This window comes from Pinus tabuliformis, chromosome X (genome assembly GCF_031772625.1).
Source record: "Pinus tabuliformis cultivar Carrire ecotype Pingquan chromosome X, CPIR1, whole genome shotgun sequence".
NCBI lineage: Eukaryota > Viridiplantae > Streptophyta > Pinopsida > Pinales > Pinaceae > Pinus > Pinus tabuliformis.
The window spans coordinates 1,045,566,673-1,045,581,306 of record NC_142308.1 but is presented as its reverse complement, the minus strand read 5'-3'; the positions used below and the strand labels follow the sequence as shown (position 1 = coordinate 1,045,581,306).

Below are 14,634 nucleotides of genomic sequence, written 5' to 3'. Positions count from 1 at the left end.
AGCAGACCCATGAATATTTACAAAGCATGGTGAGAAGGAGAATGTCATCTACAAAGAGGTTATGTGAGAGGGATATATCCTTGCAGATTTTGACCGTCCTGCATCGCCCATCTGCAACTGCTCGATTGATCTGTGTACTAAGGGAATTCATTACAAGTATAAAAAGAAGCGGGGATAGAGGGCAACCTTGGCGAAGGCCCCTCTCCGCAGGAAAAAAAGAAGTTGGAATGTCGTTGATGAGAACTGAGTAACTAACGTGTTCGACACACGCCATGATCCATCGAATACCTTGAGCATTTAATCCAATTTTTGCCAGGAGAATGCGAAGGAAGCCCCAATCTACGCAATCGAAGGCCTTTTTGAGATCAATCTTCAGGACTGCGGCATCTATATTTCTTGTTGCAATTGAGAATAGGCACTCCTGCGTCAAGGCAACAACGTCCAGAATAAGCCTATCTTTTAAAAAGGCGTGCTGCTCCTTTGTAATGAATGAATTTAGAACCGCCTTCAGCCTTTCAGCAATAATCTTAGAAATGATTTTAAAAAGAGTGTTGCACAGGGCTATCGGCCTAAAATCAGAGAGCGATTCCGTTTTATCCTTCTTGGGTATAAGTGCAATAAAGGTGGCAAATAGCGCACTGTGAATGTTCCCCAACATGCGAGAGGCATCCACCCTTCCCAGCAAATCCTTTTTGAACAGATCATAAAAATGACTGAAGAACTCAATCGGCCAACCATCGGGCCCAGGGCTTTTGTCCCTTTTGAACTTTTTGATAGTGTCCAGAAGTTTGTCCTCCATGGTAGGCTTAGTAAACTGTTGATTTGCGTTCTCGTCGAACATTACAGGCATCTGATTGACAGCCCATAAAGAGTCAGATGCGTTGCTGTCCTGCCTTTTGTAAAGGTTTTGAAAAAATCTGGAAGCTACCTCCGAGATATCCTATTGAGAATGGAAAAAACCTCCGTTGCCGTCCTCAATCTGCCAGATGGATTTTTTGGCCCGGCGCGCATTTGCGAAATTGTGAAAAAAAATTGTGTTTCGATCACCCTCGTTGAGCCATGTCGCTCTACTTTTAAGCCTCCAATATGCTTCCTCCTTTTGCAGTAGCTCAATCTTCTTTTTTTCCAGGGACCCAATGAGAACTTTTTGATCAAAAGTAAGACCATCCTGGGCTGAATTTGTGAGATGACTTATTTGTTCTTTGATGGCAGAAAGCTCTTGTTTGTCGGAACGCCTCTTCTTGATCTGCCAATCCTTGGCAGCTTTTCTGAGCATTTGTATTTTTTCCCGGAAGGTAAGAAGGAAAGCTTCATGGGAGAGATGGATATCCCTCCAAGAATCAGCTATGAGAGCGTTGAAGGATTCGTCCTTAAGATGGGAGCAGTTGAATTTAAAAGAGTACCCCAGTTTGCAATACGAGGGCTCCCATGCAAGGAAGATGGGTCTATGATCGGAGGAGGGCTCCACGCCCATTCTGGAAATAGGCATCCCCCATCTTTCAATTATGCTAACATTAATAATGAAACGGTCAATGCGTTTGGCAATATATGCAGTGCCCGTCCTGCCATTCTCCCAAGTTGGGAGCAAAGGGTCCGAAATAACATCCACTAAATTCCTATTTAGTAGTTCTCTGCACATTTTATCGGCCAAGAAATCTTGTTTTCTACCACTGCCCCAGCACTCCGCAGCATGTAGGGTCAAACTAAAATCACCTGCAATTAACAAGGATTTTATGTCTAGAATTTCAGATTCAAAGAGCTTGTCACAAAAAAGAGATCTGTTCCTGTAGGGCGCGTAGATGTTCAAGATGTTGATAGGCAGAGATCTTCCTCTGATAGAAGCTGAGACGAGAATCCTAGCACAACATTTGAATGCCTTTGCACTGACAAAAGCTGGGTTCCACAATACTGCCAATCCACCTGACAATCCCTCCGCATCTGTGGCAACCATATACCAGCTGGGGAACATTCTTCTGAAAAAAGCCAGAGAGACCGAACTTGGATGCATTGTTTCCTGTATAAAAATGATGAGAGAATGAGCAGAAGCAAGAGTTTCTTTTAGCGCTAGGAATTTCGAGGCGGCACCCAGTCCCCTAATATTAAAAGAAACTAAAAAAGTCATTTGGAAGCTTGACCAGCCTGACATGCTCTAAGAGGCTGAGAGACAGTAGATTCCATGATCGGGACTTCCACGAGAGACAGATTGGTGACCCCCAAGTCAGATGCAATGGTTCTGCCTCGAAAGTGACGGCTATCTCCTTTTTTCTTCTTCCTGACAGTGATATTTTTGGCTGAGCTGGGGCTGATGGATGGAAAAAGCGGCTTATGAATGGTGAGAGGTTCAAGCAGCGAAGAATTCCGCTGAAGGAGGAGTTCAACATCGCTGTCAAGACTGTTGACAGGGGATTGAGAAGGGGAGTTGAGAGGGGAAGGGGTTACCATCGGTTGCTTACCCTTTTGCATGACAAGGGGCGGCCCATTTGAAGATGGTGAAGAGGAGGAGATCTAAATCGGGTGTGTTCCCACCACGAAATCAGCTTGATTATTCAAAGTTTTCATCTTTTTCTATGTATTATGCTTAGAAACACTTTCCTCTTGTGATATACCATGACTCACCAAATTTTGAAGCTCCCCAAAAACTTCCTTTTATCACACTCAAGAAAACATTTTCCTATCATGTCAATTTTCCTTTGTCACACACCAAGAAATTTTCCCAAGGTGTGATATGTTATAAGCTTGATAACTTTCTCCAAGTCATGACATTAAGCCTTAACACTAAGTCATAACAAATGCAACAATTTTGATTTGACACGTTAAAAGTTTAAGAAGGGATGAAAAATGTTCATTTTCATTTATAGAAAAAAGAATTGGATCATTTAGTTGTCATTCTACCTTCTCTTTAAGTGCATCAACATCATGGAAGTTACCAAATACACATATATCTATAAAGCCTCAAAGAGAGTCATGTGAATCCTCACCAAGCCTACCAATTACCATTCTTCATGTATGTATTTTACTCCAATAAGGTACAAGTGATATATTATAACTTCCATTGGTTTAAAAATGATATGTTGAAAATAGCAACAAGAAATGCTAAAAATTGAAATGCTATAAATAGCGTTGCTATAAATAGCATTTAAGGTACCAGTGTTGGAGATAGCAACAAGGAACGATAAAATAGAAATGATAAAAATAGCTTTGCTATAAATAGAATTTCGAGATAGATTCCAATTTTAGTTAGTCCCTGAACTAAAATTGAGAATTAAAATTCGAATTTGATCTTAGCAGTTGTTTGTAAAATAATTAATTAATTCATCTTGAGTTAATTAGTTGTAGAAAACCAAACATGAAGTCTACGTGAAGACATGCAACAATTTCACCTTTGATTGAGGAAGTTATCTCTTGATTAAGGAGATTAGGATGAGTTGTACTTTGAATTGAAATTAGTTAGCTCAGTTAACTGAGTTAAGTCCAGTTAGATTAGTTCCAACAGTTTGTGGAACTGATTGTGAGTTCAGTTAGTTAATGCATGCATGCATGTAATTGTTGCACTTCAGATAATTGAATATTCTCTCATAAATAACTCACGCATGTCAGTTCAGTCAGAGACACAGTTGAGATCAGAGGAAGGGACAATGTACTATCAGTTGGAGGATTTTTCCTATATAGGGAACTCATCCACGTAGAAGGAATTATCTCCTTCAGGATTGCGCAGTTACTTCTAAGTTTGGTGACTTGTGTGAGAGGTGAATTCACACAGGTGGTAGCATTGGACCCCAGGAGAAACTACGCAAGGAAATAGGAGGCTTGGAGGGAAAAGGAGAAGGTTTGTGAGAAGCCTTTGACTGTCTATGAGTAGCAGAGGGATTGTACTGAGAGCTGGATAGCTTGTGAGCTAAAGCTTTGTGTAATCCGAAGATATTTCCACTTGTATGATAATACAAAGATCGAGGTTTTTAGATGAGGCTTTCCCCAGAGTATTCTTCTGTGTTCATGTGTGATTGATTTCTCATTCTCTGTTATATGTGTTCTATTTGATCTTTCTCAAAATCGATTAAGCTTCCAAAAGTTTGTTGTAGAAGTAGATCTTGTATTTTGCTTTAATCTATTGCATAATATGTTGATCTACAGTGGAATTTCTACATGGTATCAGAGCAAAGGTGATCAAAGAGAAGAACAGTGTACAAAGAAGGGAGAAGTTCGAAGGTTGAAGTTCCTGATTATAGAATTCGAATTCTTATCACATCTCAAATTTCACCAATGGCGTTCAACGGTTTAAGATTTGAGTATGCCCTTGATGGTAGCTCGAATTATATAGCCTGGAAGGATCACATGGAAGCAGTTTATAAGACAATGATATGAAGGACTTCATTGATCAAGAAGTCCCCAAGGCAGTAGCAACTAATGCTACATAATTGGTGGAATGGAAGAAATGTGTGGCTAGAGCGAGGAGAATCCTTCTGGAGGGAGTTCGAGACCACATAGTCTCGAGTCTCCATGGGAAGGAAACACCATTTTCAATGTGGAAAACATTGAAAGATCTATATCAGAACAACAACAATTAGAGGAAGTTGGTGCTGAAAGACAAGCTTTGGAAAATCAAGTGTGAAAAGGGCAACGTGATCTCTACATATCTAAACAAGCTCACCACCTGCAGGGATGAACTTGGAAGTGTAGGGATCATGACAGTCAATGATGACATTGTGAGTCTTTCTCTCCTCGGTCTTCCTAAGAGTTGGCATAGCTACCAAGACTCAGTAAATGGAAGAGAGAAACTGCCAGATTGGGAACGAATTTGGTCGGATGTGATGCAGGAGGAGATAAGGAGAAGCACCAGAGATGGTTCTTCATCCAAGGAGGATGAAGAAAATTGCACCTTAGCAAGTAAGGCAAAGAAAGGGAAGGATAAGAATTCTCATCCCAAATCAAGTTCTTCCTATGGTGGGAAGAATTTTGACAAATCGAAAGTGTGATGCTTTCATTGTCATGAGGTGGGCCATTTTGCTACAAATTGTCCACTGAAGAAATCCAAGAAGGGATCCAAGGAAGGATCAGAAGGTGACGCACTGGCCTCATAGTTCGAGTTGGATTTCACCCTCATTGCATGCATGGTTTTATCGATGGTGGGATGTGTTTGGTTTCTTGGCAGTGGAGGTTCATTCCACATGACTGGCGATAAGAGTTTATTCAGTACATTGGAGCAGAAAGATCTCCAGATACTCATAGAGATGGGTAATGATGAAAAGTATAGTGTCTCAGGAGTAGGCACAGTTGTTTTTCAGAGGGAGCATGGAGCTTGCAATACCTTGATAGATGTGAAGTATGTGCCAGGACTAAGGAAAATTTTGGTATTGATTGCAATGCTGGAAGACAAAGGCTATGATGTAGTCTTCAGTAAGGGAAAGGTTTTCTTTAGACACATCACCACGAGATAGGTGAAGCAGATCAGTTCATGAATCAAGAACCTGTATGCTCTTGAGGTTCAAGATGCATGCAAAGCCTTGAAGAGCAAGGCAACTATTAGAGATTTGGTGTTTGAGAGGGAGAGTAAATTACCTCTCAACATGCAGTGCCAGAAGAAGTCTCAGACAATTATGGAGGAGCCACAATTCATGAAACAGATTCAGGAGGTTGTGGAGCAGCCACAACTAGAGAAGCTGAGAGGAGATCGAGTGGAGGCATCCGCTCATGTAGAGACCTCTAGTAGGGGGGAATTTCAAGCCAAGTGGGCAGAGGGATCACATGCATCCATACCTCCAGGTCGGAGGTGGGGCAATGTGGAATGACAGTCCCAAGAAAGCTGTAATAGGGGTAGGATCATTGAGGTACCCAACCTCTTTGATTAGACCTTGCTACGGGAGCCCCAACGAGGAGTAGCATGACTGGCTGAGTGGGTAGAGACAGATGTGGATGGAGCGGCAGAGGAAGCTTCAGCATCAAAGGGTGTTTCTAGCCCAACAGGGAGGTCAGTTGGGAGATCAGTTACTTACTTCTCAGTAACTGAGTTGTAGTGCAGCAGTGGGAAGCACGATGCAACATGATGAGAGGAGGTGCAGTGCGGATGTAGTGTTGGGAGATTGGACCAGCAGTAGCACGGATGCAGCAGCAGGAATCAGTGTGATTGATGCAGTCAGAGATCAAAGTGACAGTGGCTAGAGAAGTCAGATACTAAAGAGCACAGAGGTGCAGAGTTTTCAGTCGACAGAGGTAATAACAGTCAGAGACTTTGATGACAGAGGCATCATTCTCATTTAGGTTGGATATTTTTTTGTTTCTAGTGTTGTTGGAGCAACAACACTAGGGAGAAGTGTTGCTTGTAAAACATCCCAAAGGTTCAGGATCGGGTTCAAGTTGAATGCCTTTCTTGTTGAGATGGAGTGTTGAAAATAGCAACAAGAAATGATAAAAATAGAATTCTATAAATAGCATTTCTATAAATAGAATTTCAGGTACTAGTGTTGGAGATAGCAACAAGGAATGATAAAATAGAAATGTTAAAAATATCTTTGCTATAAATATAATTTCGGGATAGATTCCAATTTTAGTTAGTCCCTGAACTAAAATTGAGAATTAAAATTCAAATTTGATCTTAGCAGTTGTTTGTAAAATAATTAATTAATTCATCTTGAGTTAATTAGTTGTAGAAAATCAAACATGAAGTCTATGTGAAGACATGCAATAGTTTCGCCTTTGATTGAGGAAGTTATCCCTTGATTAAGGATATCAAGATGAGTTGTACTTTGAGTTGAAATTAGTTAGCTCAGTTAACTGAGTTAAGTCTAGTTAGATTAGTTCCAACAGTTTGTGGAACTGATTGTGAGTTCACTTAGTTAATGCATGCATACATGTAACTTCTGCACTTCAGATAACTAAATATTCTCTCATAAATAACACATGCATGTTAGTTCAATCAGAGACCTAGTTGAGATCAGAGGAAGGGATAGTGTACTATGAGTTGGAGGACTTTTCCTATATAGGAAACTCATCCATGCATAAGGAATTATCTCCTTCAGGATTGCGCAGTTACTTCTGCATTTGGTGAGTTGTGTGAGAGGTGGATTCACACAAGTGGCAACATTAGACCCCAGGAGAAACTGTGTAAGGAAATAGGAGGCTTGGAGGGTAGAGGATAAGGTTTGTGAGAAGCCTTTGACTGTCTATGAGCAGCAGAGGGATTGTACTGAGAGCTGGATAGGTTGTAAGCTAAAGCTTTGTGTAATCCGGACATATTTCCACTTGTATGATAATACAGAGATCGGGGTTTTTCGCTGAGGCTTTCCCCAGAGTATTCTTTTGTGTTCATGTGTGATTGATTTCTCATTCTCTGTTATATGTGTTCTATTTGATCTTGCTCAAAATCGATTAAGCTTCTGCAAGTTTGTTGTAGAAGTAGATCTTGTATTTTGCTTTAGTATATTACATAATTTGTTGATCTACAATGGGAATTTCTACATGATAATCTATTGTTCAACCATTTCCTTCTTGCCACTTGGCCATATAATCTCTCAAATGAAAAAAATAAAAGGATAATAAGGATGAAGATGGATAATTCCTCATTTTCATTGTCCTCCTAAACGTACGTGTGTGTGTGTGTGTGTTTTGAGAGTTAGTGGGTAACTCCTTTTACACTACATCATTTTTTCCTTTATTCTCCTAGTGCATATAAAATGCATCTAACGAATAGGATAATTCTTAAATCCTCTAATCACGACACAAAACCCATACGAACTCCAAATCAAATAAAGGTTTGAACCTCGTGTGTGTTCTAGCATTCCTTTAATGGATAAATATTTTTGAGGTGCAAATCAAAACTCTGATGTTCTTATGACCACATTCCTTGTGATAATAAATAGAACCCCCACATCCTTTACAAAAATATTTGATCACCAATATCCCTTTACAAGAAATTAACAATGAAAGTGTTTCCCAAAATTCAGACATATAATCAGAACATGAAGGTTGATATCTTCCTTTTTTTATCTAGCTAAGTCCATAGAGACTCTCCTTGGTGAAAACTATGGGTAATACAAGTTTGTCTAAAGGAGATATAATGAAACAACCATGATTCTCAAAAATAGATATTTCACCTAGAATAATTGTCACTGGAAGATATGAGCCTACCAAACCCCTATTCATTATTTCCATAGAAGGATTTTATTTTTTTTCTAACATTTATTAATGTCTATTGTTGTTGATATGGATGAGTTTTAGGATTCATATATGGATTCCATGAAACCTAAGAATAAAAAAGAGCCCATAATTGAGCTAATATTTGATCACTAGGAGGCTGGGTTGAAAATAGACTTCATAATTTTAGGACCCACCTATGTTGACACTGCATGTTATATGAACCCTATAAAAATATTCAAGTAGGGAGATTTATGTCATATGTTCCAAGAGGAGACTTACACTAAAATTCCACTCCTTGGAGAATTCAATCCATCTAGAGTGTTCCACAAATCCCTCAATCATTCATTGCCATAAACGGTAGCTACCCATCCTTTTGTGTTCCCCTAAATGGATACCATTATGTAGGTCATCGAATAGGCATACATTTATACCACATTAATTTGGGAAACCATTGAAAATGTTTTTGCTACATTTAAAACATATACCTTATACATATTCTACATGTTTCCTACAACAAAGTTTAATCTCAATGATGAATGGATGCTACAACTTCCCTTGAATTGTATGGATATCATGAAGAGTTGGTGGTTACCTATAAATTATTCAAAATTATGAGAATATGGGCCACAACTAGTCAACCTACTAATAACTCCATACAATATGATAGTTACTCATCTAAGTAGGTTATATGGTGAAGAGGACACTCCCTATTTCAAAGAATCATCGGTGCCTCTAGTCTACGTAGTCACTAAGATAGACATCGTCTTCAAATATGGAACAATCCTACTTATTGTCATGGTTCAAGCCATTTATTTGGCCAAATACATAGCCCTTAGAACACATCCAACTTTTGACATGGAATATAATTAGTTGAACACCACCTATGTTTCTAATTCCTTCCCATGGATGGGTTAGAAACAAAATTCAAGTGATGCACCTATTCACATCTATTGTTAAAATTTGTGGGAGCACGGGTATAGGATTATTACACCCAGATATGTAGCACTTTGTATCAAATTTTTTGTGTGCCAACGAACTGCATGTTGAAGAAAACAATGCAGGTTGTTGGAGAGGTGGGTGGCTGGTATGCCACCAAGAAGAGAACATACATTAGTCATTGGAGCTACTAAGGCTCCTCATCCACTCCAAAATTTCATACTAGGAAAATTACCCCTTCAAGAGCTTGTGTGTCAAATGCGTGTACATGGAGTTGGAGTGGGTTTTCATGAGACAAGAAATCCCCCAACCTTCAATACCCTTCTATGTGAAATTCTATATTTTCAAAGAAATCAAGGAAGTAGTGGTAGAATTAGAGACCTTAGCTACCTTCCATATTAAGGAGGAGATATTCCAACGACATGACCCTTTATATATTGTCGACAAACACTATAGAATAATAAAGTACAAATGACCCTATCATAATTATTTGTGTCAAGACTAAGGAGCTCTATAAAACATATATTTCATTAGATAAGGTTATATTTAGGATGGGAAGTGGCACTAGATAAAAAATAATAATAATAATCAAATTAAAAAATAAATAAATAAAATTATATATATATATATATATATATATATATATATATATATATATATATATATATATATATATATATATATATATATATATAAAGGGATCACATAGAAAGATAAATATTGGAAAAGGATGATATAGGTAAATTAGCAACAAAGGAGTTTGGAGAAAGAAACTAAGGCACTAAGGCTTAAGAAATCAAAAGAAAAGAAAAGAAGGAAAGAGATTGAAGATATGAGGCTTCAACAAGAGATGGAGAAGAAACGATAAGAGGAAGAAGAGATAAAGAACATGGAAGAAGGACAGGAAAGACTAAAAAAGGAGGAAGAGGATAGACTTTAAAAAGAGGAAGAAAGGTTGAGAAATGAAGAAGAGGACAAGAAAATGGAGGAAAAAAACACACATCCCATGGATATTGGCCGTTCTGAAACATCATTGGACGCTCACCTTTTAGGAATGGTAATGAATGGAGGCCACTTTTTACTAGGAGATATTGGGTTGGGTGCATTTACCACTTCCAAATCAAACAAAGTGGAAATCATCAATTCATTTATTTTTGACAAAGAAGAGTGAGAATTATAAAACAATCCCACAAGAATCTAAAGATACTAGGAATCCCAACACTCATAGTAACTATTAAAACCCCACATAGGAAAGACACTAGAAGAGGCCTTATAGTTGTAGCATCAATTGGAGTAACATTCTCACAAGCTTTAGAGATCATCATTAGAATTATGTCTTAGGAAATTGAAGAATATAAATTTAGGACCTAGATATAGAAGAAGGAATTGAATCTTATAAAGAAAATAACACTAATCTTGTAGAATCAATAGCCTATGCTTTTGACTTACAAGATGAACTCATAACAACTCAAAGAAAAATATACATGAGTCCAAAATAATTCCAAGACCTATCCACACAATTACTCACATTACTTGACAATTTCAAGGATAAAGGGGTACTACTTAATGGAGTTCATCTCACCATGTATGTTGGGTCCCTATAATACTAGTGATTACCCCATTACTATTGTAGTTATACCCCTTATTAAGATTTTTGTGCCCCTATTGCCCCCATATTGTTATTACTGTGCCCCATAGAATCCCTCTATTGTTATTTTTGTGGCTTTATATTATTATTGTAAGGTCAGCTGGATTATATTGTGACTCCTTAGACTCCTATATATAAAAAGGAGGTTTTGTCATTTGAATCATCCAAGAATTGCTCATTTATGTAATGTAAAGGAGGTTTCCCCCTCGAAGAGGCTAAATTCTAAGGCATTGATCTATATTTTCTATCTTCTTTTGAGCTGGTTTCATAACATTTGGTATCAGAGCTTTGGATTCTAGGGTTTTGCTGCTCCAAACAGGTCTTCGTGGCATTTTCACTATAACTTTTTTCTGCCAAGTTTCAGAAGTTGCAAAAAAAACCCATTTGAGAAGAAATCGTGCTGAACCTCGGGTCCAAATTTCAGAGCTTTTCACGCTATATTTGTGGAGATATGATCTGAGGAATTTGGTCTTTTTGCAGACTCTTGAATTACATTCCAAACAGGTGACCTGGGGAAAATCGTCATAACTTTCTCTCTGGGGATCAGATTGAAATTTCATAAGAAGGTACAGAAAGAGGACGGAATATAGTTTCTTTTATGCATTTTTCAGATCCAAAGGTCAAAACAGTGACTCGTGGCACGTCGTACAAATTCGCTCTACTGAACTAGTCTATAATCAAGTCACTGTGGGAGATTTCGCATAACTCTTCCTTGGAGAATCCAATTTGGGTCAAACTTATGGCATTGGAAAGACGACACAAAGGGCTACTACAGGTCACAAATTCATAACTAGATGATCGGAAAGTACAGAGATACATCAGAGGCAATGTCGAGCTCCTACAAAGTGAAAAAAAGGTGTGTAGTTTCTTAAAATTTTTGCATAAGATTGGTTTGAAAAATTAGTTTGAAGGAATTCAAAGGGCATAGTAAAGCATTATTATTGGTAATTGATGCCCCGAGGAAAGAAAATGCAAACACCTAGTAGGCAACCTGAAAGCTCTAGCATGACTCATGAAGAAGAGGAAGAAATGCAACATGATATATCAAAATTACGAGACCAAGTGCAACAATTGTCACTTGCACAAAAAGGAACAAAATCTAAGATGGATGGTTTAAAGAAAGATGTAGAAGCTAAGATGGATGGTTTAAAGAAAGGCATAGAAGCTAAGATGGACGATTTGAAGATAGATGAAGACAGACATGGACGAATTGAAGATAAATATGAATAAGTTGCTACAAGAAATGGTCACTAAGGGTGAAAGGGTACTAAAGGAAACTCATGATGAGAACAAAAGAAATGTTAATCATGATTCCATAGACTCTAATGTTGGATCGAAGACTCACCATATTCCAAAAATCGATATGAGGAATTTTGATGGCAAGGATCCGCCACATGGATATTACAGATGGAGCAATTCTTCGATCTCAATAATGTGCAAAACACACAAAAGGTACGTATGGCAACTTTATATTTGGAACCAAATCAGTTTGTATGGTATCAATGTCTTTGCTCTCGTAAACAATTTATCACTTGGGAAATTTTTACGGAAGAATTGATAGCACATTATGAGGATAAAAAAAGCAACACTTTTTTTAGCCAATTGATAAGTCTCAAACAAAAGGGTTCAATAATGGAGCACATTGAGGAGTTCCAAAAATTGAACATAAGGGTAAAAGATATTCCAGAGGAGCATAGGATTGATGTGTTCATAGGGTCTTTAAAGGATAATATCCAACATGATGTTCGCCTTTGGGAACCTGATTCATTAGAGAAGGCATTCAGGTTAGCAAGAAAAATGGAAAGCAAAATTATGGCAACCAGGAAGCATACCACTCACAACTATAAAGACGGAAGTGTTGTTGCCCCTAGTCTTCCACAACCTATAAGGTTGACACCACAAAATTGGAAGAAAAAAGAGCAAAAGGGCTTTGTTATAGTTGTGATAGAAAATACACTAAAGGTCATAAGTGTGCTGAGAAGAAATTATTCTACATAGATTGTGAAGAGGAAGAAGAAAAGGAACAAGAAAGGTCAAAAGAAGAGGATATACTCCAGGAACAAAGCCTAGATGAAGAACAAATAAATCCGACCATATCTTGTAATGCATTGGCGGGAATTACCACTCCTCAAACCATCAAGATAGAAGGACAAATCAAGAAGAAAAAGGTAATAGTGTTGATTGATTCAGGAAGCACCCACAATTTTATTCATTGTAAGGTAGCAAAAGAATTGAATTGCTTCCTATATCCAGCACCAGAGTGTCAAGTGATGATTGCAAATGGAGGAACAATAAATTGCTCTGGAAAGTGCCATAATATCAAGCTATCCATGGGAGAATATGTATTGACTAGCCCAATGCTTTCCATTCCAATGGGAGGTGCTGATGTTGTACTAGGAGTCCAATGGCTACAATCCTTGGGTACAATAGCTTTTAATTTTCAAGAACTTTTCATCAAATTTTCTATGGAAGGAAAGGAAGTTGAATTAAGGGGTATTGCAGGGAAACCAGGAAAGATAATCAGCTCTAATGGTATGACAAAGCTTCTAAAAAAGAAGCAAAGAGGTGTAATTGCACAATTATGTTCGCTAGATGTTTCCACATCGGAATCATCTATTTCTCCAGATCTCCAAAAAGTCTTGGACAATCATTCCAAGGTATTTGAGACTCCCAAAGGTCTCCCACCTATGCGTGATCATGATCATGCTATTCATCTGATTCCAGGAAGTGTTCCTCCAAACATCAGGCCGTACAGATATCCCTATGTCCAAAAGAGTGAAATTGAACGTATGGTTGCAGAAATGCTAGAGGCTGGTATAATTCAACCGAGTCAAAGTTCTTTCTCTGCTCCAGTAGTATTGGTGCACAAGAAGGATGGATCATGGCGCATGTGTCCGGATTATAGGGAGCTCAACAAGCTCACTATTAAAGATAAGTTCCCCATTCCTGTCATTGATGAATTACTGGATGAATTGCATGGATCAATTTACTTCACCAAGTTGGATCTTCGTTCAGGATATCATCAAATCAGAATGAAGACTGAAGACATTCTAAAAACGGCATTTAGAACTCATGAGGGTCATTATGAATTTTTGGTCATGCCTTTTGGCCTTACCAATGCACCTTCAACATTTCAAGGTTTGATGAATTCAATTTTCAAACCATTCCTTAGAAAATTTGTGTTAGTATTTTTTGATGATATACTAATCTACAACAAGTCTTGGAAGGATCATGTTGAACATGTTGACAGGGTGCTACAACTATTGGAGGAGAAACAATTATATGCAAAAAGATCCAAATGTTTCTTTGGAGTCCAGGAGGTGGAATATCTGGGTCATATTGTATCTCATGAAGGAGTTAAGGTAGACCCTAGCAAAATTAAAGCCATTAAGGAATGGAAAATCCCCACATCCATAAAGCATCTGCGAGGATTTCTCGGGTTGACAGGGTATTATCACAAGTTTGTTAAGAATTATGGGAGAATAGCAGCACCTCTAACAACATTATTGAAGAAAGATGCATTTTCATGGACTCCGGAAGCAACAAAGGCCTTTGAACATCTTAAAGAGGCAATGTGCCAAGCACCGGTCTTAGCTACACCGGACTTCACAAAAACCTTTATTGTGGAATGTGATGCTTCAGGAAATGGAATTGGTGTTGTTCTAATGCAAGATGAAAGACCCATTGCTTTTGAAAGTCGTCCAATCAAGGGAAAGTTTTTAAGCAAAGCTATTTATGAGAAGGAAATGTTGGCAATACTCCATGCACTTAAGAAATGGCGACCCTACCTAATGGGAAGACACTTCAAGGTAAAAACGGATCATGATAGCCTTAAATACTTTTTAGAACAAAGATTATCCTCTGAAGAGCAACAAAAGTGGGTCACAAAGATGTTGGGTTATGACTTTGAAATCATCTAC

At 38.2% G+C, this 14,634-nt stretch overlaps 1 protein-coding gene across 1 annotated transcript; it reads right to left on the bottom strand.

Annotated features, from left to right (window-relative positions):
* Positions 1 to 940: 940 nt before the first annotated feature.
* Positions 941 to 1,951, bottom strand: LOC149143373 (uncharacterized). Its single transcript, XM_089451793.1, has one exon. It carries the CDS (start codon positions 1,949 to 1,951, stop codon positions 941 to 943), a length of 1,011 nt encoding a protein of 336 aa, XP_089307919.1.
* Positions 1,952 to 14,634: the final 12,683 nt, after the last annotated feature.

Excerpts from the sequence above, each read along its gene's own strand:
- LOC149143373 (XM_089451793.1), bottom strand. The coding sequence starts at position 1,951 with ATGGTTGCCACAGATGCGGAGGGATTGTCAGGTGGATTGGCAGTATTG.